General features: G+C 41.8%; 1 protein-coding gene across 1 annotated transcript; it reads right to left on the bottom strand.

Moving 5' to 3' along the window:
* LOC148025256 (uncharacterized) lies at positions 1 to 27,146 on the bottom strand. Its single transcript, XM_087692067.1, has 2 exons — positions 26,812 to 27,146; positions 1 to 867 (listed from the first exon to the last, which is right to left on the bottom strand). The coding sequence occupies exon 2, from the start codon at positions 842 to 844 to the stop codon at positions 539 to 541; it is 306 nt and encodes a 101-aa protein (XP_087548193.1). The 5' UTR covers positions 845 to 867; positions 26,812 to 27,146; the 3' UTR covers positions 1 to 538.

Raw genomic sequence — 27,146 nt, forward strand, 5'->3', positions numbered from 1 at the left:
ATGAAGCTTATCAGCTGAATTATCAAGATTTATCGAGCCTTCCAAATTTCCATTATTCATTATGCAATATGCTTCTTCTGATGACTTTTTGACACACGGCATCATCAATTTGCAAAGTTTCAAAAATGCTATTAGAAATTCACCGACCCACAAAACTGATGCTATGGCAAACACAAAGACTGCAACTTCTAGGTCCAAATATTTTCCCACAAAACCAATGCCATGGCAAACACAGAGAATGCAACTTCTAGCGTTACGTATTTTCCCATGGTATCATCCAAGGAAATGGCTGTGCTATGGTTTGCCTTTGGCAGCAGCATCGTATCAGAAATCAATCATTAGGGTTGACGGCATAACTTCACCTTGGGTGCACGAACGTGCACGTCCAGTAAAGCGTTCACCCAATCGCAGGGAAAGCTCACCTTCAACATCCCCCCCCCCCCCCGAAACAAGTTCCCCTTAAAAACCCATCACCCCACTTCGAGAAATCAGGACGGAGTGAGCCACATGCAGCTTGAGACACGCATTTCATCACCTTCTAACCAAAGAGATCGGTGTCGAGAGGCAAACAGCATGTCTGAACAAAATCAATCGTGGTAGAGTATTGCTCACAAACATAACTTTCAACTGCCTCCGCAGATTTCAAACGAGCCAAAGCTTCCCCGAGTTCACCCATGAGTTGCAACAAGGCACCGTCAAAAGCTGCTGCAGCAGCAGCCTCAGCAGTTTTGTGTTGCTGATGCTGTGCCGATTCCTCAACGCATTGGAGGGACGATTTGTCTTCATTTTCATCCCCGACTGCCAGGCACCTAGTGACAGACTTCTCTACGTGAAGAATCTTCATCACAACTCAACCTTCATGAATTACTGCACAAAATTACCATCATTGAACTGACTAAAATGAAAACAAGATCAACCATTTTTTTCGTTCTGGATACAAAAATTAAAGACCAATACTACAAACTGAAGACAATTCAAAATACAGAACAGTGTCCGTGTCAAAATTATTAAGATAATACACCTTTGAAACACATCAAATGATATCATCATCTGCTAGGAGACCAAGCAACCTTCCACTCATGTAAAATCTTACGGTGGCATCTTTAAGCACAACATAACAGAGATTCGCCTTGTCTCGTTCAGCAGAGATGAGGACCACTGTTGCACTTGAAATTTTGCTTATGCATGTAATAAGCCTGCTATTAGTGAGAACCACCAACTGAACGAAATGCAATAAATAAGGCACTTCAAGTCTTCATGTGATAGCATCTATGAATCTATTCACTGGCAATGGCCACCGAATTCAAAACAACATGACTTACCTTACCTCAAAAGCAAGCAGAAGATGGAATATAATCATCCTCAGCATAAGAGGTCCAGTAGGACATCTACCCGCCTCCCTCTTTCCGATAAATGTTGCATTTAATACGTAGAAGCTCTGGTCTCGATTTGTAGTAAAACTCTTTGAAACAAAACCTGACCATGGTAACATGATAAATGATACAAAGTATCAAGACAGCCCAAAAAGCGAAGAGAACTGTGTCTGTATCATATCCATGGCAGTAATCTGTCAGGTTACCTCATGTCGTACTTCCAAGGTCAGTAACATACACAGCTTCTTTATCAACCTAGGATATCTAGAGTCACCCTACGTGTCATGATTCATCTAAACAATATTTCATACTACTTTGCATGTGGATTCACATAAACTCTAGTTGAGGTGCAACAATGTTGCATCACGATCCAAAAGTCATGCCTGAATGAAGGCTATACTCTCTTCTTTGGTAGCAAATCTGTAAACTGCACCTTATGAAGTCATCAAATAAACAATGTGACATGCAGAAGCCTTGCTGGCAATCCAGGTCTCTCCAATGAACTTGTAATAAGAAACGACGAGAAACAAGTAAAAAACAAACTCTAAACTAAGAGATCATATATCTAGTAAACCAAACACCCCCCCCCCCCCCCCCCCAATGTGTTTATTATTTGCCTATTTAGATTGCTGGATAACAGAAAACTCAAACTGGAGTGGGGAGCAAGCTGCAACTAAAACTAAGCTTCAAGTCTAACCTCCACAACTGTGGCAAAAGGACTACACTGGATGTTGAGCTGATTAGACTCATATGCTTATGCAGCTTATTAAACATTATTGTCAGGTGTTTCCTACACTCTGCCTCATTCTTTGAAAAGACAATCATGTCATCCAAGAACATCCCCGCAAATGCTCTATGTGGTCTAAAGATGGAATCCATCATCTGATTAAATGTGGTAGGAGCATTCGTAAGCCCAAATAGCATGACAAGAAACTGATACAATCCAAAAGATGGCTTGAAAGTTGTCCTAGATACATCATGTAGCCTAATACATATCTGATGATACCCACTTTTCAAATCAATGCGGCTAAATATGGATGCCCCCTACAATCTGAAACCAACCTTCCTTCTCGGAGAGGGTGGTGGAATCTTGATCAAGCACTTAATTACAAGAATTAATACAGCAACAAAACTGCAAAATGCACATTTTACCATAATAACCTTGGACATTGGACACCACATTGATTTCTTGAGATTTCTTGATCTCCTTTGCTGATCCAAATTCCCCTTGTTGTCAAAACCCTAATTTCTTCTGAGAATTAGGGCTTATAGCAAGAAGAATCTCACTGCTGCCCACCAAAACTATCTAAGAACACCAATTGGCTAGGAAATGCTAAGATATTCAAAGAATGGGCTGGAGAAGGTGAAAGAATGCTGAGAAGAGAGAGAAATCAAAGCTTCCTCAAAGGGAAGCCCCCAAATCTGCGTGCTACTTTGACTTGGACATCATTAAATGTTGTTGCATGCTGCCTGGAGCCAATTTATTCAGCCTCCTGCTGTTGTCACCAGCACCTAGGCACCTCAAATCTGTTGTCGCCCGCTTCTTGGTACCTCTAGATTGCTATCGCCTACTGCCCAATGGCCTCCAACTAGTCCAAAATCTGGTCAACCACATCTCCCTTCTCGCTTTCCCAAGCTAAATATGCCGAAGGGCTCTCCACTAGCCCCAAACAGCCTTCTCTCCCATTGTATGGGCATTTTTGCCAAGTGTCAACATTCTAATCCTATTTTCCAACAATTTCCAACCAATTAATTAATTAGTTCTAAAAATTAATTCCAACCCTTTTGACCCTGCCCAAAATTAAATGTGTCCATTCAAACTTTAATTGGCTAGGCCATTTGCAATCTCAAGTGGTCCTCAACCCTAATTGACCCTTGGACAGGCATAAATTATCTCAAAATTTTCACATCCCCATGGTAGACCTCCCCCTTGAAATCCTTGCAATCGTCCTTGATTGCACTACAATGTGCCAAAGCAAAAGTATACCATACAAGAATTTTCATAAGGCATCACAATCACAACATTGGCTACTATTGTCTAACCATGCCATATGCCCAAAACTTGCTGAAAATTTCCAGCCAACATAAAACTGAAAAATGATCCAAAATGGTTGCTGGAAACTCATCGGATGCATCCATTAATCTTGTTTCTCAACTATTTTGACTACCCAACCATAATAGAGCATATACTCAACATAAACCATGGCTGGAATTATCAATGGCATTCACTAAACATGCTACTATCCATGGAACCAGCTAAAAACCATTGAAAATTGAACATAAATTGGCCATATGCTGATCTGAAAACAAATCACATACTGCTGCACATGTGATCCCACACTGATCATAAACTGAATGCAAAAATTGATGCAAAATTGATCCCAAGCTGATCACAAAACTTATACAAAAAAATTGATCCCAAACCGATGCAAAAGTATATTCTTAGAGCCGAGGCAACAACCATACTCATCTACATACATCCCATAGTGACTAGTACACTTATTAGTGACCTCATGGCAAACATACTGCCAGCACAAACCCTTGGATGCATGTTGGATACGTCCGAGATCCACTACATACAAGAGTTGTCCATAACTAAAGGAGTGGAAATGCTACCTCCCCCTTGAGCAGCATTAGACATTGCTCCAAACCCCTTCTCTACTGAACCCGACTGAGCCTTTACCAACGTGAGTTCTAACTATAAGGCATTTAGGTAAAACTACAACAATCGAGGATGGTTTGCCAAGTCAATTGCTTCCATCCGTTTAGCATCCATTGGTGAATAGTTCTGAAACTTCATCAAATATATCCTAGAAACTTTACCTTTGACCTTTCTTTCCTTATATGCCAAAATCTACTCGAGCACTGATATCTCATCCAGGTCCTCAACCTTAGGCTCAATTTTAGCAAATATATCCTCTAGCACATCACTACGAAAAGGCCTCAACAAATCGACATAAAAGCCATTATGTATCCATCAACGTGGAAGTAATTTCAATCGATATGCAACATCACTAATTTTCTCCAACACTTGGAAGCGCGCATAGTATCTCATACTCAACTTCAGATTTAATTTCTCTCTTTGTTTCATCCTTTTCAGCCTTGCCTTTTCAAAACATAGCAATACATAATCACCCTCTCCGAACTGCAATGCACATCTATGGTGATTAACTATCTTCTTTTGCTTTCATGAGATCTCGTAAGTGCATAACTTCTTTGCATAGGCTGCATCCAAGCTTTTCACATAGTGATCAGCCTCAAAGATCATATCTTGAGTGTGCAAAATAGATGGTACCTTCTTGCCACCCTCAACAATCTCCAATGGAGCTTTGCCAATGGAACTATGCAACGTATTGCTATATGCAAACTCAACCAATGGCAAATACTACTCTCAATGTGTCTTATGATCCAATATATAACACCTCAAAAGATGTAACACTAATTGCCTCTTTAAACTAACCATCTGTCTACGGATGGAAGGATGATGAGAATTTAGCGTGGTATCCATATTCTCAAACCCCCTTCCAAAATAAGCTTGTTATCCAAGGACCTCGATCACTGACGATCAACTCTGGTATACCATGATACTTAAATATATACTGCAAGAATAAATGTGTCATATGATCAGTCTTTATCTTCTTTCTCACCGGAATGAAATGGGTATGTTTGCTAAACCTGCAAATGATAGTCCATATCCCATCATTCCTTGTAGGTGTCCTATGAATCTCAAAAGTGAAATCCATAATGCTCTACCAACGCTTTTTTGGAATAGACAAGGGTTGTAATGAAACCGGATTCTTTTGCCTATTATACTTTACTTTCTCATATATGATACATATCCTCACAAACTGCTCTACATCATGCATCAAAGCTGACCAGTAAGAAAAATGCTCCCTTGCTTTGACTATGGCATCAATACCTCTATGCCCTGCATGCGGAGGAGAATGACTTTCAGTGGTCACTCTAGGTCTCAACTGCTTTGTGATACACAGGCGTCCATGCATCACCAAAAACCCATCTCTAAGCACAAAGTACTCATGCCTCTAGCCATTGCAAAGCTAATCATAAACACTCGCAAAATTTGAATCAATAGCATACTGCTCCTTCATGGCATCCAACTTAGTGTGATAAACCATGCTGACAACTAAAATCTGAGGCTTAAGTGACAATGCATCAACCACAACATTCTTTTTACCATCAATATGTACAATCTGAAAATGAAACATAGAGAGAAAATTTGTCTATCTCATATGCTTCTCTGACAACTTTTTTTGCATTAGAAAGTATCTCAATGTCCAATGATCTGTCTGCACTGTCAAATCAACCCCTAACAAATAATGTTTCTGTTGAGATATCGAGCTCCACTCGTGATACGCCAGGGTGACCGTTGTGTATTTATGTCACCGACTTGTCAGTTGCAGATGCGGTTGGTACACCGCCCCTGAATAATAGCTACATGATAGCTATCCTTATCTACTCTAGTTCGTGGCTCAGTTAGTATGCCACCTTAGTTAGTTGAGTTTGGTTTGAGACCCATATCTAGGGTTCTTCTATTTCTTTGTACTTGAGTTCTTTTGGCTTACACAACTAAGAAGAGGAAAACTATTTTCAGCCTCCACTCTTGTGTGTCTTCCCCCATTGTGCAAGCAAGAAAGCTTCAAGCGAGACTCCTTCCTTCTCTCCCACAATCTTGACATGGTATCAGAGCCTTGTTCGTGGTAAGGAGCTCAAGAAAGCAAGCCAAGCTCGCGGTGTTCTGGTAAGAGGAGCAGTGTTGCTTTCATTTTCTATTTTGGGAGCAGATCTCTGCAGGTAGCACAGCCGGAAATTGCAGGAGTGCATTGTCTCAGGTTGAGACGCCCTTCGCGGTGAAGCAAGAGGGCAGTATATGCTGCGGGATAGGGCTTTAGCCTTGGCGACATTGTTTTTTTGATTTGAGGCCATTTCGAGGCCTGTTTTGCAGACGGAAGTTTTCTGCACGCACTCAGGAAAAGGCTCAGTTTTATGCTGTGCAGCCACTATTCTACAGGTCGGTGAAAAGTTACTGTAGAAATTGCATCGTATGCTTGTGCGCAGAGACATTGGGAGTTTCAGAATCATCCTTGGTTCTTGTTTATGCAAAATCGTCACTAGGAAGTGACTGTGTGGTCAAATACCACTTTCGCCAGTTTTGCAGATTTGCCCTTGTGAGGGTGAAGCTGTGTTTTTTTGCAGTGACAGAATTTCTTGTAGTATTCTGTAATGGCGTCTGATTCTCTTTCACAGATTGTCACTGAAAAGCTTGACAAGAACAACTTCCAGGCATGGAAGTTTAGAATGACGAATTTCCTTATGGGAAAAGGATATTGGGAATTTGTTGCAGGAAATGAAGAAGAACCAGTTCTTCCTGATGTTCCCAATCAACAGCAAATGCAGGCATTTAAAGCATGGCATGAGAGAGCCAGGAAAGTTATGTACTGGCTGTCTATTAGCATTTCAGACTCTATGATTGTGCATATACAAGATGCAAGTACGCCAAAGGAGGCATGGGATACTTTGTCAAAAATGTATAGCACAAATACGCAAGCTAGGAAAATGCAGCTCAAGCAAGAGTTGCACAATGTGCAAAGAGAAAATATGAGCATCAACGACTACCACATGAAGGTGAAGAAGATTGCAGATGCACTTGCTTCCATTGGGTCGCCAGTGGAAGATGATGATTTAGTCTCTGTGACCTTGAATGGTCTAGGAAAGGATTATGCACAGTTTCGGACGTCCATTTCAGTTCGTGAAAGATTTCCTGATTTTGAGGAGTTGATTGCTCTTCTAAATTTTGAGGAACAGAGAAATGGTGGTGCATCTTCTTCAGGAGGAACTTCAAAAGAAGCTGTCTTCTACTCAAATGCTGGAAGAGGTAGAGGCAGAGGTAGAGGAGGCCGATTTGGAGGCCGTGGTAGAAATCAGAATATGCAGCAAACTCAAGAAAACTAGTCCTATGGAGGAGGACGTGGTAACTCTAGAGGCAGGGGGAGCCAAAGAGGTCGTGGTGGATGGCAAAGAGGTCAAAATGCAAGCAGTAATGTTGAATGCTACTACTGTGGTAAAATGGGTCATATGGCTAAAGACTGCTATAAAAAGCAGAATGACATCATGAATGGAAAACTGCAACAAGGAAATTATGCATCTTCTAGCAGACAGGGTGATGACAGAAATGAGCATTTGTTCATGGTGCAGCACATGAACAATTCTGTGACAAGTGTAGAAGAAAGCAATGATGTATGGTATGTTGACTTAGGTGCATCAAACCACATGACATGTCATGCAGAATGGATGGAGGATGCAAGGAAAATGGAAAAACCAGGATTTGTGGAGACTGGTGATGATACTGCACATCCTATTGTGCAGATTGGAAAAATTCCCTTGTCTATGCAGGATGGGAAAAAGAAATACCTGTCCGATGTATTTCATGTCCCGAATATCACCAAGAATCTGGTTTCTGTCGGTCAAATGGTTGAGCAGGGCTTGCAGGTCAGATTTAATCCTCATGGATGCTTTGTTGAGGATATGAAAAATAAAGGTCGCTTGATAGCAAAAGGAAAGAAGAAGGGCAGAATGTTTACGTTGGATGCAGACATGTCTGAATTGAGTGCAGCAATGTTTGCACATGGAACCGGTGTAGTTGCAGATATTGATATCTGGCATAAACGCATTGGTCATGTTAATGTACAGCGACTTAAATCAATGCAGGCCCAAAATATTGTTGCAGGATTGCCAAAATTCAAGGTTGCAGAAATGCATAAGGTATGTGAAGCCTGTCAGTTTGGAAAACAGGCAAGGAAACCATTTCCTAGACATGTTCAAGAGAGTGAGAAGCCATTGGAATTAATCCACTCTGATGTGTGGACGACTAAAGCTGTATCTCTTGGAGGCTATCATTATTTTGTCACTTTTATTGATGACTATAGCAGAAAAGTTTGGGTGTATTTTATGAAAAAGAAAAGTGAAGTTTTTGGGCATTTCAAAACCCTTAAAGCTATGGCTGAAAAAGAAACAGGTCTGCAAATAAAATGCCTAAGGTCAGATGGAGGGGGAGAGTACCTCTCAAATGAGTTTGCAAAGTTCTTGCAGGAGCATGGCATAAAGCAGCAATATTCATGCAGTTATACCCCACAACAAAATGGAATTGCAGAAAGAAAAAATAGGCATATTAGAGAGGTATCTCGTGCCATGCTCAATGAAAAAGACTTGCCAGATTTTTATTGGGCTGAAGCAGTTGCTACAGCAGTCTACATAATGAACAGGACTCCCATTGCAGCAATACATGGAATGACTCCAGAGGAGAGGTATACTGGTAGGAAACCAGATATTTCTCATTTGAAAATTTTTTGTTGCATATCCTATGTACATGTGCCAGATGAGCTGAGATCCAAGTTGGATCCAAAAGCTGAGAAGTGCATCTTTATTGGTTACTCTCTGCAGCAAAAAGGGTATAGATGCTATAACCCTTCTACTCGTAAGTTTACAGTGAGCAGAGATGTTGTTTTTGATGAGATGAGTAGCTGGTATAAACCAGTAAATGTGATTGATGATGTAGATGCACAAAATGGTAATGCTGCACAGAATTCACAGCAGCAGTCACAAAATATTAGTGGACCTGGAGCATCCTCTAGCAGTGGTTCACATTCTTCGCCATGGACAGGCAGATTGAGATCAGGAGAATCTTCTCAAAGCAATGCAGATAGTGGTATGCAGGTATCACGAAAAGGAAAAGAGAAGGTTGATCAGCCCATGTTTGATGTGAATGCAGGTCACTCTTATGTGGATGGTGAATCCAGTGGCTCAGAACAGAGCATTGATGATGAGTTGGGTATTCCTTCTATTGTTACACCTGGAGTAAGGAAGACCAGGGATGTTTTGAGAGCACCTGGGAGTGAACCTACTTTGCGCAGGTCTACGAGAGCTAGGCATCCTGTGGATAGGCTGAAATATGATGGATTTACAGCCATTCACTATGCATATATGGTCAAAGTGATACAGGAACCAGAACCCACATCTTTTGAGCAAGCCATGGGAAAAGAAAAATGGGAGAAAGCCATGGATGCCTTGGAAGCAAATACTACATGGGAATTGGTACCTTTGCCTAAAGGTAAAAATGCAATTGGCTGTAAGTGGGTTTATAAGGTGAAGCACAATGCAGATGGTTCTGTGAACAGATACAAGGCAAGATTAGTAGTCAAGTGGTATGCACAAACATATGGCATTGACTATGAAGAAACATTCAGTCCAGTTGCAAGGATGGCAACTGTAAGAGCAATCATTGCTATGGCTGCATCAAAGGGATGGTCTTTACATCAGATGGATGTAAAGAATGCCTTCTTGCATGGTGATTTGCAAGAAGAGGTCTATATGGAGCAGCCACCAGGTTATGTGCATGCTGTTCATCCTGAGTTTGTTTGCAGGTTGAAGAAAGCCTTGTATGGCTTGAAGCAAGCACCTAGAGCATGGTCTGACAAGATAGGACAGTATCTTGTCACTATTGGCTTTCAGATTTCCAAGGCAGATTTCTCACTTTATGTGAGAAAAACAGAGAAATGTATTATGCTACTTGTCATTTATGTTGATGATTTGATCATGACAGGTGACAGTGATGAAGATATCCTTCATGTGAAAATGCTATTGAAGCAGAAGTTTGAGATGAAGGATTTGGGAGAGCTGCGTTATTTCTTGGGCATTGAGGTGATTAGATCACCAAGTGGGATACAGCTCTTGCAGAGGCAGTATGGATTGGACATGCTGTCCAAATATGGGATGACAGGCTGTAAGCCTATTTCAGTTCCTTTGGAGCAGAATGTGAAGCTGAGCACAGATGCAGGTGAGCTTCTAGAAGACCCTACTATGTACAGACGCATAGTAGGAAGTTTGATTTATATGACTATTACCAGGCCAGATTTGAGCTATGCTGTTGGATTGGTAAGTCAGTTTATGCAGGCTCCAAGGAAACCACATTTGGATGCGGCTAGACGCATACTCAGGTATGTGAAGTCCACATTGCAGTATGGACTATTTTATGAGACTGGGATTCAGATACAGTTGCATGGATACACTGATGCTGATTGGGCTGGTAGTATTTCTGATAGACGATCTACCAATGGATATGTGTTCTCTTTTAGGAGTGCTGCAGTCACTTGGAGCAGCAAGAAACAGCCTACAGTTGCCTTGTCGAGCACAGAGGCTGAGTACAGGGGTGCAGCAATGGCTGCATGTGAGGTAGCTTGGTTGCATAAGCTACTTTATGATATGCATCAGTCTACAGATGGGCCAGTTGTCATTTATTGTGACAACATGAGTAGTATACACTTGGCAAATAACCCAGTCTATCATGCTAGAACAAAGCACATTGAGGTGCATTATCACTATGTGCGAGAGAGGGTTTTACTAGGTCTTATTGATCTAGTTTATGTCAGCACAGAGGATCAGGTAGCTGACATATTCACGAAGGCATTGGGCGCAGAGAAGCTGCGCAAGTTCAGAGACCTGCTTGGTGTGCAGGAATTGGGATTGAGCTCGAGGGGGAGTGTTGAGATATCGAGCTCCACTCGTGATACGCCAGGGTGACCGTTGTGTATTTATGTCACCGACTTGTCAGTTGTAGATGCGGTTGGTACACCGCCCCTGAATAATAGCTACATGATAGCTATCCTTATCTACTCTAGTTCGTGGCTCAGTTAGTATGCTACCTTAGTTAGTTGAGTTTGGTTTGAGACCCATATCTAGGGTTCTTCTATTTCTTTGTACTTGAGTTCTTTTGGCTTACACAACTAAGAAGAGGAAAACTGTTTTCAGCCTCCACTCTTGTGTGTCTTCCCCCATTGTGCAAGCAAGAAAGCTTCAAGTGAGACTCCTTCCTTCTCTCCCACAATCTTGACAGTTTCCACAAAGACGATTCATGAATTGCAGCCAAGAGCTCTTTCTCATGGACTTGCAAATTCCTCTCTGTATCGTGGAGAAGTCAGCTCTCATAAACCACAACTCAACCATCTTGCATTAAAATAGTCCCAATGTTGTTTCCACATACATCACATTGAATCACAAATGACTTCCTTAGATTAGGCATTCTCATTTCTTGAGTAGACAATCATGTCATCAAAGAAAGTGCTCACAGATCCCCTATGTGGCCTGAAGATGCGATCCATCACTACAAGGATTTAAGCTTATAGCAACGGCGGGTAGCGGCGTTTCGCGTTTTGTCTTTTGAGAGCGAGAGCGAGGGAGAGAGCGACCATCATGAGAGAAGGAGAGAAAGAAGACTTGCCACCGCCGCCGCCACCACCATTGTTCGCGAAGGAGAGGAGGAGCCTTCATCGCAAAGAGGAGCCGCCCCACACTTGCCATATCTCATCGGTGAGTCTCCCTCTCTCCTTCTTTTGCTTGTTTAAGGTTTAAATCACTTTCTCTTTTGCTTGTTTAGGAGAGGAAATGAGAGAGAAACAGAGGGAGAGGGAGAGAGAGAAAGAGAAAGAGAAAGAGAAAGAGAGGGAGAGGGAGAGGGAGGGGGAGGAAATGAGAGAGGGAGAGAAAGAGAAAGAGAGGGAGGGAGAGTGCATTCTCTCTCTCCCTCTCCCTTTTGCTTTTGGAGAGTGTTAGGATATATTGTGAGAGGGAGAGGAAATGAGAGAGAAAGAGAGGGAGAGGGAGGGAGAGAAAGAGAGAGAGAGAGGGAGAAAGAGAAAGAGAAAGAGAGAGAGAGAGAGAGGGAGAGGGAGAGGGAGAGGGAGGGGGAGGAAATGAGAGAGGGAGAGAAAGAGAAAGAGAGAGAGAGGGAGAGTGCATTCTCTCTCTCCCTCTCCCTTTTGCTTTTGGAGAGTGTTAGGATATATTGTGAGAGGGAGAGGAAATGAGAGAGAAAGAGAGGGAGAGGGACAGAGAGGGAGAGAAAGAGAAAGAGATGTATACTCAAATGGATAGCTTTATGGAGATGTATGTCTACTCAAATGGATAGCTTTTGTCTACCCAAGATGTAGTCCACCTGTGTGTGTATATATTGGAACGATAACATATCCATGATTATGGTAATGGTATGCACTTTTCTTTTTTTATGGGTACCATTACATCGACTCCTTAAGAGGGCTAAAAATTGGTCATACACTTTATAAAGTCTAATTAGGAGATTTAAGATGCACGATAATAGACTTATCGATAATGGTATGCAATGTGCTTTGCCATGGGCCACGTACATTGGTGGCTCTTTAAGATGGCTTAAAATTGGTCATATCCTTCATAATGTCCAAGTAGGGGATCTAATTGTGATATGCATAATTCCTTGTTTTTGTATTAACTTTATAGGCATAACAAATTAGTAATCATGCCAACTAGTCAACGGAAGGATTAAAAGAAAATGATACCCCAGCTAATGGTCATTATGGTACTTCATCAAAATGAACCCAAAAGTATTGCTATAGAAGAAGAATCCCTTAAATTGAGCATAGGATATTTTCTTCAAATGTTATGACTATGAGTAGAATTGATTGGAACAAATTTTATAACTATAGTTGATAAATTTCATAGATGACATTAATTTTTATACATGGACCTAGGACAAAAAAACCACATTACTAAGATGCTTTTTGTTGAGACTGATTTATTATTAGACTAAGAGATCCTCAACGATGCTCATAATTTTTGTTGACTAAGATTACTTATACTCAAAGCCCTCTAGTGCAGTTGTATAAGTAATCCTAGTAGAGCCCCCCTAAGATACTCAAAGTACATAACCTAGAGACCGTAGCTAGGTATATAAGGTATAATGGCAATACAAGAAGACACCTCAATAATTGACTGATCACCACTAAATCCCAAAGAAGAATCGTGTTCCATCCCCTTCAACTCTATATTCACCTCGTGAAGAACTTCATTAATCATAGCATCCTTGTCACCAATCTTTTTGTTGCAATGATGAAGTAACATATTCATCACTGTTCCTTTTAGCATCTAAGGCATTATCCAATCTTTTAGTCAAGTCCAAACATTTAGTCTTCAACTCATGAACCTTATGAACCAATGCTTTTTTTTTTTACAATAATGAATAGTTATCTACCGAGACAAACAAATCCTTGAGCATGGTATATGGCCGAGATATAACATCAATAAATCTCTCAACTACTATGTCCCATGCATTCTTTACATCAATAAGTAAAGCATTTCTTATATCTTGAAGTTTAGATTTCAACACCATGGATGCATCAATATCAACCTCAATGTTTTACAAAATTTGCTTCTCAATCTCTTGCAGAGACTAAAACGTCTCAAGCAAGAGCTTATGGTCAACTTGCAACTTGACATACTTCTCCATAAAGCTATCCATTTGAGCCTCGTTTTCCCAAATTGTATTACAAGTCATTAAATTGTTTGTTGTAATGTAGATAAGATGGAAAACAAAGAAGGTCTTGTTGTTCAAGATCACGAGGCATATCTTAATTAGCGTGTCCCATGTCCTTGCTCTCAATGCAAGTTGGCAATTAGACGAAAACGCTGATTGTCTATAGAACACGTACGGCGATTTGGCGAGTTTCAATCTGAGATAATTGATTAGGCGATTGCGGATTTTCAGCAAACGGTAATTTAAAGTTAATATCAATCATGCATTGTACTCGCAAGCTAATTGAAAACCATATACAATAAGATTGGGTCTTGCTGGCAAATTTTCTATCCAGGGAGGTGATGTCTCATCCCAAGGGGGAGTGCACCCTTTGTGGCCAATTAGAAGAGTTCGTGGGCATGCGATGGATGGAGTGCAAGAGCCAATCCACCACTCTCAAGGCCAATCTATACCGTCAATGCCAGAGGAGACAGACAACCTTCCAGACCTACCTACAATCTTGGAGCCTGAGATGGAGGCAATGATCGATGCATTGATTCTCATGGATGTCGAGAGTTTTGATCCGCTTAGAGAGGAAGCATCCATACCATTATATTATGGGTGCCGAGTATCTCGGTTGAAGACCCTGCTTGCACTCTTAAGTGTGCAAGCAAAATACGGATGGAGCGATACGAGTGTGACCGAGTTATTCATGTACCTTGCACATAGGCTTCATTGATTTTTTTTTGACACTATTATTACAAAAATTTGTGCTTTTTCAAGGTGTTTTATGATTTTTTTTACGTTATTGAAATATCATATATTACCACATGCAAATACCATGCCTGAGTCTCGTGATGATGCACGACATGTTTTACAGAAGCTTGGCATGGACTACAATAACATCCATGCATGTATCAACGATTGCATATTGTTTCGACGAGAATACGAGACTATGGAGACATGTCCAAAGTGTGGTGCTCACATGTATCGACAGGACTTGCAAGGGCAAACCATCCCTCAAAGTTCTCAGACACTTTCCGCTCATCCCCCGCATAAACCACATGTTTCGTACGTCTGGCATGGCGAGCTTGACAACATGGCATGTGCAGAATAGCTCCACGGAGGGAGTTCAACAAATATCAGCGAATTCGCGCGCATGGAGCCACATTGACTCTACCTTCCCACGCTTTGTGCGAGAGCCAAGGAATCTTCGGCTTGGTCTCACAATGGATGGCATGAACCCATCCGGTCTGCGCTCAACTTCTTACAGTGTGTGGCCTATAGTCCTTGTCAACTATAACATCCCTCCATGGCTTTCTATGAAGAAAGGACATCTCATCCTTAGCTTGCTCGTCCCAGGCCGCTACAAAGTAAAAAATATATGACGTGTATCTTCGTCCATTAGTTGATGAGCTTAATATTTTGTGGGAGGAGGGGGTCATTGTGCAATATATGAGCAGGCGCGATGGTCGGCGGTCAGCCAATATTCGAGCCATTCTCATGTGGACGATGCATGACTTTTCGGGATCGGGAGAGTGCTCAGGTGAGCATGCCTCCGTTCTCACTGGTAATATCTATATTTTATCTCATTCAATCAAGTATTCACTAGGTCGTGGTGTTGGAACAGGTCTCGTTACCTCAGGTTATCATGCATGTCCATTGTGCGGGCCACAGTTAGACTCCCGAAGGTCACGAACCATGAAGAAGATGGTATATCAAGGACACGCCACTTTCTTGTCGGAGGATCATGAACTCAGGGAAGGTTTCCTTGGACGACCTCCAACACGTATGAACACCGCAAGCTGGTATGAGCTGAAAATGGTCCACGCGGAATCACATCCAAATGGAATGCGACGGTTTTCAGTTTTCTATGAGTTGCCATATTGGACCCACTTATATGTCAACCACTTGTTGGATCCCATGTATATTTTTAAGAATGTGGGCAGCTTGCTATGGGACCACATCACAGGAAAGAGAGACACTATAGGGGCACGAATGGATTTGAAGGAGGTAGGTAAGATGGAGGGGCTTTGGCCACAGTCGAGTGCTGATGGTCGCGTGCAGCTTCCTCGCGCTCCTTGGGTTTTGTCCACTAAAGAAGAGTGCATTGTGAAGGAAGCAATCAAGTCTATCCGCACTCCGACGGGTATGATGCGTTCTCTCAGGTCCGCATTTTCTAAAGATGACCAATTGTCGGGGCTAAAATCCCATGATTGGCATAAGATATGTCATGTTTGTGCTACGATTGGATTGTAATTAGTGTGGGCATTTTGCAATGTGGAAAGTGGCCATTATTCATAATGCTTTCCCATTTATGGCAGTTTGTCCTACCGATCGCGATCGTAGGATGCCTTACTCCAGAAATTTGCGAGGCCATTTACAAGTTGTCAACTTTGGTGCAATGGATCTCACAGAAAGAGATTAAGACATCCTCTATTGAATTTGCGAGGCGGGGAGTAGTGGAGACGGTCTATCTCTTTGAGAAATACCTGCCCACTAGCATGCTCACGATACAAATCCACCTTCTTGTGCATCTTGTGGACGAAGTGGAGATTGCTGGACATGTCCATATGCGATGGATGTTTTTCTGGAGCGTTTCATGAAAACCCTGAAAGGCTTTGTGCGACAACGAGCTCGGCCAGAAAGTAGCATGGCCGAAGGTTGGTTGGTGTCAGAGGCGTTAGTGCATATTTCATAATGGCTACTAACGGTAGAACCAGACAATGAAATGCTATGGACGTTGAAGGACGATGATAGACTGACTGGAGATGTGGTGGTTGGAAATGGGGTAGAAAAAAGAATGGATGCCTCAATGGAAGAGAAGGTGAATCGCTTTTGTATGTTGCACCATGCCTCCATGGAGACGTGGCTCGCCAAGTACCAGACTGCAAGGCAAGATCGAGAGGAAGTGCGAGCTGAATTCCAACGTAGTACACGTCATCGACCGATTCGATATCCCAAAGTCATGGAGGAGATGCCGCGGTTTATGTCAACGTGATGGTTGCATGGAGCCTTGACTGCAGCATCTCGCGAAGGGACAGAAGTCTCAATGGAGGAGTGGGAATTCTCGAGGGGATGTAGTCCAAAGGTGATAAGGGGTTTAGAATCTTTCGTATATAAATTTTATATGTGACATCTAATTTGAGTGTTTCAATGTACAGTATAAAATATATAGTGCAGCGTGGTCGCGGGGACTGCATTTTCACGTGGAGCGTATTGATAAAATGCGCTCCACGATGGACTGTGGTGTCATGGCAAGGTTCGAGCAAGAGAGCCGGCGACGAGCAACGGATCCAAACACGGTTGTGGATGAGATGGAGTATTTTGGAAACTTGCAAAGTATTATTATGGTAGATTACCGTAGCTTCTCCATCTTACTATTCAATGTGCAGTGGTTCAAAGTGGTACTTGGAGGAGCTGGAGCAACAGTTCGACGAGGTCCATCTGGATTTCTCGAAATAGATTCCGAAAAAAATGAACGGATTTGCGCGACACCTTTGTGTTGCCGGCCCATTGTGAACAGGTGCATGGAGTCATTTGCTTGGTAATTGTATTATGACATGGTTTATGTCACAATGGTTTGAACTCTCTTGTACGTGTTTGTGAATAGGTAATCTTCTATCCAAATCCTCGACAACCTCGATGGTGGTATGTTATACCTTCAACTCCCCGAAGTACGAGAGTATATGATCAAAGCGATGTTCCGAGCATAGATGAAGATAATATGCAAATAGAGGGGTCGATATTACAAGGGGTGGAGGCCGTTGAAAGCTTGGAGCCAGCATCGGCTAACAATGATGGAAATACAAGAGTCCAAGAAATTTTTGAGAACGAGGCGGACTCATTCTTTTGTAGTGACATGTCTATCGACCTTCTAGTGTATGTGGAGTTGTATCAGGAGATTAACATGGGACCATAGGATACTTCATACTTGGAGCATCCACTTACTCAATTTGTTGACCAATCTCTTATAAACGTACATAAGACATGCATTTTAAGATAGATTTTTTAAAAATGATTTATATTACTGTGCTTTGTATGATTTAAATTGATTATTCTAACATAATTTTTTATCTGTGCAGGTAACATTTTCAAGATGAGTTGAGGGATGAGCGATGAGAAGTTGCAGGACATCTTCGCATGCATGTCTCCAGACCAGCTCGCGAGATTTAGAGAGATGGCAGACTAGGAGCTGTCTCATTCTTCGTCAGGGCAGTCTGCTAGATCTGCTTCAGCGCGATCGGATGCTTCGACTTTGAGCAGACGATCTCGACGCTCACGACTTGGGCTAGAGGGAGGGAGTGCATCGGGATCAAGGGGATGCTGCTGTGGAGACACGGATGTGGTGTCTTCGTCTCATCGTTCAGCTGGAGCTGCGTCATCTCCAGGATTTGTCACACCTGTGGGGACGTCTACTCTAGTTACTCCGGCTTTTGCGCTGTGGGGTGCCACCCCTTTGGGTGCCACTTCAAGAGAGATTACCCCCGTTGGTACACCGGATGTAGAGAGGTCTCCTAGATATGCCCAGGAGCGTGGACGCATATGGGAGAGGACCCATCTTAGGCAGACTCCTAGGGATTATGGATATTTGGTCGATAGTAGGTCAGGAGCCACCATCATGAATGATGAGGGGAGGAGGGTGATGGCTCGCATGAGAGAGTTGTGCCAACAAGTTTTTCAGCACAATGTCCTAGATCATTGGAAGAATGTATCGGAGGGGAGCAAGGACTATATAGTAGGATCCTTGCACGAGGAGTTTTCGGTGTCAACTGCAGCATATAGATTCTCTACGGGCTGGATGATGGATTGCATGCATGCATACATGTCACACAGACGATCCGACACACGCAAGGCAATTGAATGGGGCTGCAAAGCTCGAGTGGTTAGATGGAGACGACTGGCGCCGACTGAGGGAGGAGGCTATAGATTCTCCAGGACGTTGGAGTCAGTAGCATGAGGCGGCGAGGGAACGACTTAAGGCCAGAGTGGTTCATCATCTTGGGAGTGGCTGCCACATGACATATTTGGAGAACTTTGTAAGTTTTTCTTTTGTTTTGCTTGTTTGTTTTTTTGAAATATTCTTTGTACTGACAATCATGTTTCTAACAGTTAGCATTTTGTTTTATTTGCAGCACTCCATTACAAATCGAGATCCGATAGGCCTTGAGACTCGATATATAGACAGGCACGGTCTCAATGCATTGATCGACCGATTGTGTAGACGCGGCGGCCCTATAAGTCACTCATCTTTCTTGTTCGTAGTTACCATGAGATATTTGAATGCGTTATTGTATGTGGATTGATGTGTTATTTTTTTTTCTGCAGAGTCCGTTCGATGCTCCTTTGCAGCGGGACGAGCTTTCGGGGGACGAGGATTTGTAGCTCGCCCTTGGATCCTTGGAGCTCACACACCTTTATTTTTTAGTCACCTGATCTATGTAGACATTTTCTATGTATTAGTGATATCCTGTCATGATTATACCAATCGCTTTTTATGCAATCATGTATTTATTTTATGTATCAGTTTTATGATTTTAGTATACATTCTTTTTGTTTGCAAGTGCTTTGTATACAATAGTGCAGAAACTATTTTGTATGGCTCTCATACAGCACACAATGCTATATGTGACAGGGCAGCTCGCTGCCCTGCCACAAAATTTTTTAAATCCCTGTTACCATTGCTATTAGCGTCGCAAATTTTACTGCTCGTGTCGCTATTGCCGTCGCTATCAGCGTCGCTATTGGCGTAGCAACGCTGATAGCGACGTTTCTATGGCATCATTAGTAACGACGCTTTTTGCGACGACGGGGGCAAATTTTGTTGTTTGTATTTTCGTCGCTTCAAACGTCGGTATAAGGTCTGTATCTTGTAGTGCGTCATCTAATTAATGTGAAAAGATGCAGGATCTAGAGCATGGTAGTGGCTATGGTGGATCGAAGAGAAAGATTAAGCTCATGATGACATAGACACGACTTGACCTGTTACACAAGTGAATTAGGTTCCAAGATTGAGACTTGGACTCATAAACACAATCTTGTGTATAAGACTGACAATGACCAAGACACTAACTGAAATGGGAAAGCATCATGATATTGCATTCATCATATACCAAAAGTTGGTAGTCAAGTATAATGCTTTATAGTTGTTGGATGGGTAGCAGTTTCCCTTTCTGTGCATATGGAATTTAGTCTGCCTGTATGTCCTAAGCCCAAAACCGCCTCATACAAAGAGACCATAGTGGATGTGATTGTAAATATCTTAACACCCCTCCTCAATCAAAACCAGAAAGTACAAAGTGTGTAGAGGCTTTAGTGAGAGCATCACCTGTAAAGTGTGGGCACACCATAGACATGGAAAAACACCAGAGGCTATCGCAGAAAAGGCTAAGTGTGGGTACCATAAACATGATGGACATCCAAAGGCTGTAACAGGGGCCTCATAAAGTGTACAAAGGCTATAGTACAAGGCTATATGAGGAGTTTACAAGCTTATGATAAGAGCATTTTGGGCTAGATAATACAAGGATAAAAAAGTCAGTAAAAAATTAGGTCAAGGACTGTGAGATCCTTGCAGTTTTCAGCATTTCTTTTTACATAGATCTTCAATTCATTGCAGGTCTTCTTGTCGGTGTAGTCCAGCTTCCTCTTTTTGATCTTGTACTTGTTCTTTACTTTGCTTGCAACTTCAGCCTTCATGTCCATATCCCCCTCAAGCAAAGACATCTCATTCTTTGGCATGTTGAGTAGAGTGTCTAGAGCATCTTCAAGGTCTTCAGATAAGATCATTGATTGCTCTTTGGTGTAGGTAGCTCCGACATTACCTGCAAGTGATGTAAAGAAGACTTCTATGTACTGCAAGTAAGCAACAAGAGTAATGTTGCTTTGCATCCGCATTAAGATCTTCTTGTTCGTCATTGTCATGACCAAGGATCAGTAGCAAATCAACTCCAAAATTCTCAGATTTTATCAATGAAAGAGCAGATTACATTGTGTCAAGAGACACAAGTAATGACAGTGTGAAAACACACTATGTAAAGACTATGTTTGAGTTGATGTCAAACTTGAATCTTCTTAGTTCGGGGTCATCGATCCTTCTTCAATCTTTCCAAGCCCTTCCTCTCCTTGATTTGATGCTGGGACATTAGATCAAAGTCACAATAGGTTGCTCTAGGTGGCAATAGAGAGAAATGATAAGATTTTTGAGCTTAGATGAAAATGGCTATGGAGTCACAGTTAGGGTTTTTGACAGTGACTTGGTTTTTTTGACATTGTAAGAGCTATACTTGATCATTTTTAAAAATTTTTATGTGGGAATAAAGCTTGTCTCATGGGCTACCAAAGCCTTATGATTCTGGGCAAGATCGTGGCATGCATGCAGCGCGCCAACAGTACGACAGCAGGCAGGTGCAATTTTGAACAACGTAGCGAATCTCGCGCAATGCTAGGGAGACGAAGTAGCAATCTTGTGGTTTTATGTGACATAGTGAAGCGCCCTTAGTCAAGGATCAGATCCCTAGAAGAAAGATCATGGAGATATACTTTGTACAAAGAGATCCAGGAACTCCAAGCAAGGTATATCCTGCAGGTCAAAGTTGCAAGCTATGGTAGTGATTGAGAATTTTGACAATGCTGAGCCTATGGTAGCTTGATGTCAATGATTGAGGTGACAAGAAGAAGCTCTGGAAGTACGAGAACACTTTTCTAGAAGGAAGCTCTAGGAGATTTGACTTGTGGAGTGAGATATAAGAGCTTCAAGCTGACAGGGTGCAGTTGGCTATGGCTACCATGAAAGCTCAAGTGAAGATAGAGTTGAGAGATGAAGTCATGGGCTGGAACTGAGCTGGCCAGAGTTGAGAAGGGACTCAGAGAGAGCAAAGAAGAGCTAAACCGAGCTGAGCCATGCCCGACTGGACTTTGATACCATGTGAAAAGACACGAAATCTAGATCATGGCAATGGCTATGGTGGATCAAAGATAAAGATTAAGCTCATGATGACATAGACACGACTTGACCTGCTACACAAATGAATTAGGTTCCAAGATTGAGACTTGGACTCATAAACACAATCTTGTGTATAAGACTGACAATGACCAAGACACTAACTGAAATGGGAAAGCATCATGATATTGCATTCATCATATATCAAAAAGTGGTATTGAAGTACAATGCTTTATAGTTGTTGGAAGGGTAGTAGTTTCCCTTTCGGTGCATACGGGATTCAGTCTGCCTACATGTCCTAACCTCAAAACTACCTCATACAAAGAGGTCATAGTGGGTGTGATTGCAAATATCTCAACAATTAAAAGTGGTAGGAGGATTCATATATCCAAAAAAATGACAAAAAACTCATACAATCCAAAAGATGTCCTAAAAGCTATCTTAGATACATCCTCTGATCTAATGCATATCTGATAATATCCACTTTTCAAATCTATACGGCTAAATATGGCGGCCCCTTGTAATCTATCCGTAGTATTATTGATCCAAGTGATTGAAAACTGATTCTTTATCACAATTTTATTCAAAGCATGATAGCCAATACACATACGCCATGAACCATCATTCTTTTGCACCAAAAGCACTAGAGAAAAAAATAGTCAAGAGCTAGGCTAAATCATCCCTTTTTCCAACAACTCATTCAATTGACTCAATCTCCTCTTGCTAGGCTGCACTACCTCTACGGGTGGCTTATTCGGTAGGCTATTTCTAAGGATAAGACCTATGCCATGATCTTCAAGCCTTTCAAGTGGTAGCTATCGTAAAAGTGACTGAGAGAAGCAATCAATATACATTTTTAAAAATGAGATGTGATCATTCTCTAACTTTGATATGTTCCCAACATTCTCATTATCAACCTTATTCTTAGTAAAAACCAAGTACACTGAAAGGTGACTTTCCATTACTTGAGGATTGTGATACAAAGCAATACATCACAATCCTCAAGTGGAGCAATAAAGAACTCTCCGTTGTCCACATGTCCCTGAATGTGCAACTGAAGCTTTCCAATGGACAATGTGACAAGCTCTAAATGGCCTTTGTATACCATTCCAACTTTTCCCATGGATCCCATCTCATTCTCTTTGATGCTAGATGCGCTACCATATCTGTAAAGATTAAGTTTCCTCGTGTGCCATAATCAAAGAATATCAAATCATACTGGATCTCTAATTTTGTCCCTACTCTGCATAACTCAATAGAATCAGCATTGGACTGATCACTAACAACATTGAGCACCAATCCAATTGATATTTTGGGCTTCTTATCCTCGAGATTTCCTTGATTTTGTGATTTTCCAACTTGTTGCCTGTTGGGACAATCCCTTGCAATGTGACCCTCCTATTCACAAATACAACATCTATTTACAACCTTAAATTTTGTACGACGTGCAAGTGATTTCTAGTCCTTTCTTTACTGTTTTGACCTCTTTTCATGCTGATTTTCTAATCTGCCCCATTTCTTAACCTTCGATAACTTTTTATTCAACTTCTCTCCACTCTATTGGAAGCCCGAATCTTTTCCATGCAACAAAGTATCTGCTATAGCAACAATCTCTTATGAGTTGAGACATTCTAGACACTATGGAGTTTATGTAAAACTCTTTGATTCCTCTAAGAAGCCCACAAATATACTTTTTCACTTGCTCATGAAGACAAAATGGATGATAAGAAGTGACGGGCAATAATACATTCCAAAACTTCTTATAGCACTGCTCTAAATTCTTCCGTGCCTTTGAATCTAGGTTATTCCAAGTTGTCATGATGTCCACCTTAAAAGTACTTGTCAACCAATTTGATGCAAACATTTGCTTAAATTGTACCCATATTGACAATACTCTTCCTTACATTAAGAGTGTAAACTACCACTGCAATGCATTCCCCCTTCAAGAAAGTGGCTACTTTCCGAATCTTAGAGGATTCGGTGAAGTGTCCCCCTGATAGGCTGCATCAAACTGTTGAATGGAAGTCCAAGCTTTCAACTTATCTTGTGCACCACTAGAGGACTCTAACTTCACTCCTTTTCCACCCTCATCATGGTCTTTTACTACCGCTTTCGGAGTCAAGTTGTCATACACTGGCTACTACAAAAAGGGCGCATTTTATATCATAACCAAGCCCAAACGAAGCATTTACATTACCAGTACTAATTCCATGAGTCCCATAAGCATTTGGGGATGCAGCTGCATTACCAAACATGCCACTTTGTGCTTGGAGCATCAAACCAATGCTGCCATATATAGAATTATGCACATTTCCAACCATACTCAAATTAATTCAGCACTAGCACAAAGGCTTGGCTTGGAATCAAGTGCCTCGGGTCCACCAAATCAAAGGATTGAGTAGTATCCTGACAATGGAACCATGAAACCAGCCTTTCTTCTCATATAGGGTGCTAATACCTAATTAGGCACTTAATTATAGCAATCAATAAATGAGCATAAATTAAAGTGCACACTTTACCTTAACAATCTTGGACAATAGACACCGTGTTGGCCCCAAAACTCGCGCCCGTTGTGGTATTTCTTTAGTTTATATTGCAATTGGATGGACTACAGTAGAGATTATACAATCACCTCCACTAATCCAAAAGACCTTGTTGTCCAAACTAATCACCAAGTATTTCGAGCAATTTTCCCCTTAAATTTCACCTAGGACTTGTACAAATTGGACCCACAATTGGCCAAATGCTGCCCCAATTTACAATGGATAAGCTAGCATCTAAAATCCTTGACAATTCCAAGGTTACTGCTAAATCCTAATTTCTGCAAAAATTTAGAGTTTACAACCAAAATTATCTTGCTATCCACCAAATTTCATGGTGATGTTCTCCAAATGGCTAAGAAATGTTGAGATAACCTAAGAATTGGCTAGACAAGGTGAAAGAATACTAGAGAGAGAAATCCCTGATTTTCTTCATACGAAAATCCTGAAATTGGCTGTTGCCTACTTGGATCAGCCCCAAATGCTATTGCCCACTCCCACAAGGAGCATTTAATGCTGTCACTAGCCCCTAGCTACTGGCACTTGTACTTGCGAGCTTCAAAACTGCAATCACTTGCCCTTGCTTAGTCTTCTCATGTTGTTTTTTGCCCCAAAAGGTCCTCCAATGGAGGAAAACCAAACCAATAGCCACACCTTCCTCTCTCCCACAAGCAGAGTGTGTTGAATGACTCTTGCCAATCCGAAAAACTTTTTTCTCACTTACATGGGTATTTTTGCCAAGTGGCAACCTTCTAATCCCATTACAACCCTTCTAACCCTGCCCAAAATTTAATGTACCCATCCATAATTAAATTGGCTAGGTCATTTGTAACCTGAAGTGGTTCAACCTCAATTGACCCTTAGACCAGCATTAGTCCCTATATTGCTACCATTGACACTTAATGGTCAATTAATTGTCCTCGGCTGAAAACTAACACCAGTTAACAACCAAAGCCAAGCTGACATAACTTGTCATCACTTTTGCCTTTGACACCCGCTGCATCCTCGAGGTCCTTGGTCTATTACCATGAAATAACTGCCATGAGCATCACATGTAGCTCACAACATGGAACATGTGATTATTAAATTAATCAAATGTTACTCGTAAGATTAAAGCATTTTACAAATTTCACATCCCCATGACCCTGCATTCCACTACGATTGAGGTGCAACCGATTAGGTCTATTCTTGGTAGTATCCCATAGCATTCACAACAGGCTTCTATTGGTTGCCCCTTCAAACTTGGGGGTGCCAACACATAGCCGATGGCAACAATTGCATCTTTGAGAAGGGCCCAATAAACAATCGAGAAACTTTCCACCTCGACCCATACAAAGCATTCCTACTTGGATAAACATTGGAAATCGGCCAATGGACGACGCCATGAGTGTATCCGAAACCTCCTCCTGCGCGCACACAGGAGTAGCTCAATGATTATGCTCAATATATTCACCCAAGAGAGTATTCACAAACTTGAGCAACTGTTTCCAATTTGGTTCTTGCAAATCTTGCAAAGGAGAATCTGCGCTTGACAGATGGTTGAACATCATGTGGGGATGGAGCCATCTCGTCGGTGCAGGGCACCATGTCTTCTTCCACTGCATTTTCTTCTACACCCATGTCTTGACCCAAGGCTTCAACGACCTGATCCATGTCATCCATCTTCAAGCCCGCCATCAAAGTGCGAAAGCTGTTAATGGCTCATTCTACCTAGTCTACAGCTGGCATAGTACGTGAGGCAAGTACAAAAAGCGATGAGCAAGTTGCGTGTTGGGCAGCAGCCAGCAATATAGGTAGGGTGCAGAAGCATCAATACGGGCTACAGAGGTGTCAGGACTGGCACACACTACAAGGGCAGGAGAACAAGGGCATAAGGCTAAAGGGTCACGACAAGGATTACACACAGGCACATAGACTGTAGGGCAACACTTGTGAGTCTGTGTGTGTGTGTGTGTGTGTGTGTGTGTGTGTGTGAGATGCCATTATGATGTATTTAGATCCTTCATAGTAGCCCCATGCTAGATATTTTAGATAATAGTAGAGTCACCGTGCAGTGAACATATAAATGAGTCTACTTTCTTTGTTATGAGTTTGTTTTATCGACAAAGAAATACACAGCTGCAAACTGTCCGCATATCCCTTTACATATTTAATGGCATCCACACTTAATAAAATAAGTAATGGATGGCCTGGTGGTTTAGAGTCTGTAGACTGTGTATTGAGGTTGATGTTGGTGAAGGTTCGGTTCTTAAAAGATGTAAAGGTTATTTTTTAATGTGAACGTGCTGTCTTTTGGCAGGGGAGATCCTCCCGCCCAAAAGAGTTCGGCAACCGTGAAATGCACGACCTGTAAGATTGTGACACATGGCTGAGTACAGACACCTTCTTTTCCTTAAAACTGTCCGTCTGCATGGTGGGTAAGCAGCCCTAGTTGCAACAACCATTTAAGCCAATTGTTTTATTAGCCTGCTGACCCACGTTTTTTAAATAACAGTGCGGAATCATGAATGTAGGAGTTTTTCTGAATCCAACACACACACACACACACACACTCTCTCTCTCTCTCTCTCTCTCTTTTTTACAAGTTACAAACACATCCAAAAAAGCTATGCAAAATCTTGCCTGTTGACTTGCAAGTTGCAACTCACAATCAAGCCATTGTCATTGAAACACCGTCACCAGAAACGTGATGTTCAGAAATTTTAATGCGACCTTGAGCCTTGCGAAGGAAACTGCGCAAAATAAGCGTGAGACGTAATAGTAGTACCACGGCAACAAGACAGAAGGAATCGTTGGGAAGTAGAAGACAAAAAGAAACTTGTCTGCAACTCGACGCACAAACAAAGCAACGCCTCATTGCTCAATTTCTTGCCACTGCCAGTGTCCGCTGAAATGGCGATTGCAAATCATTAAGAGACTAGAGTTCGTTACGGTAGGAGCCCACTGCCAGCCTAGCG

Source organism: Lygodium microphyllum, chromosome 14 (genome assembly GCF_053477565.2).
Source record: "Lygodium microphyllum isolate KBCC chromosome 14, Lygodium_microphyllum_v1.1.10, whole genome shotgun sequence".
In the NCBI taxonomy this organism is placed as follows: domain Eukaryota; kingdom Viridiplantae; phylum Streptophyta; class Polypodiopsida; order Schizaeales; family Lygodiaceae; genus Lygodium; species Lygodium microphyllum.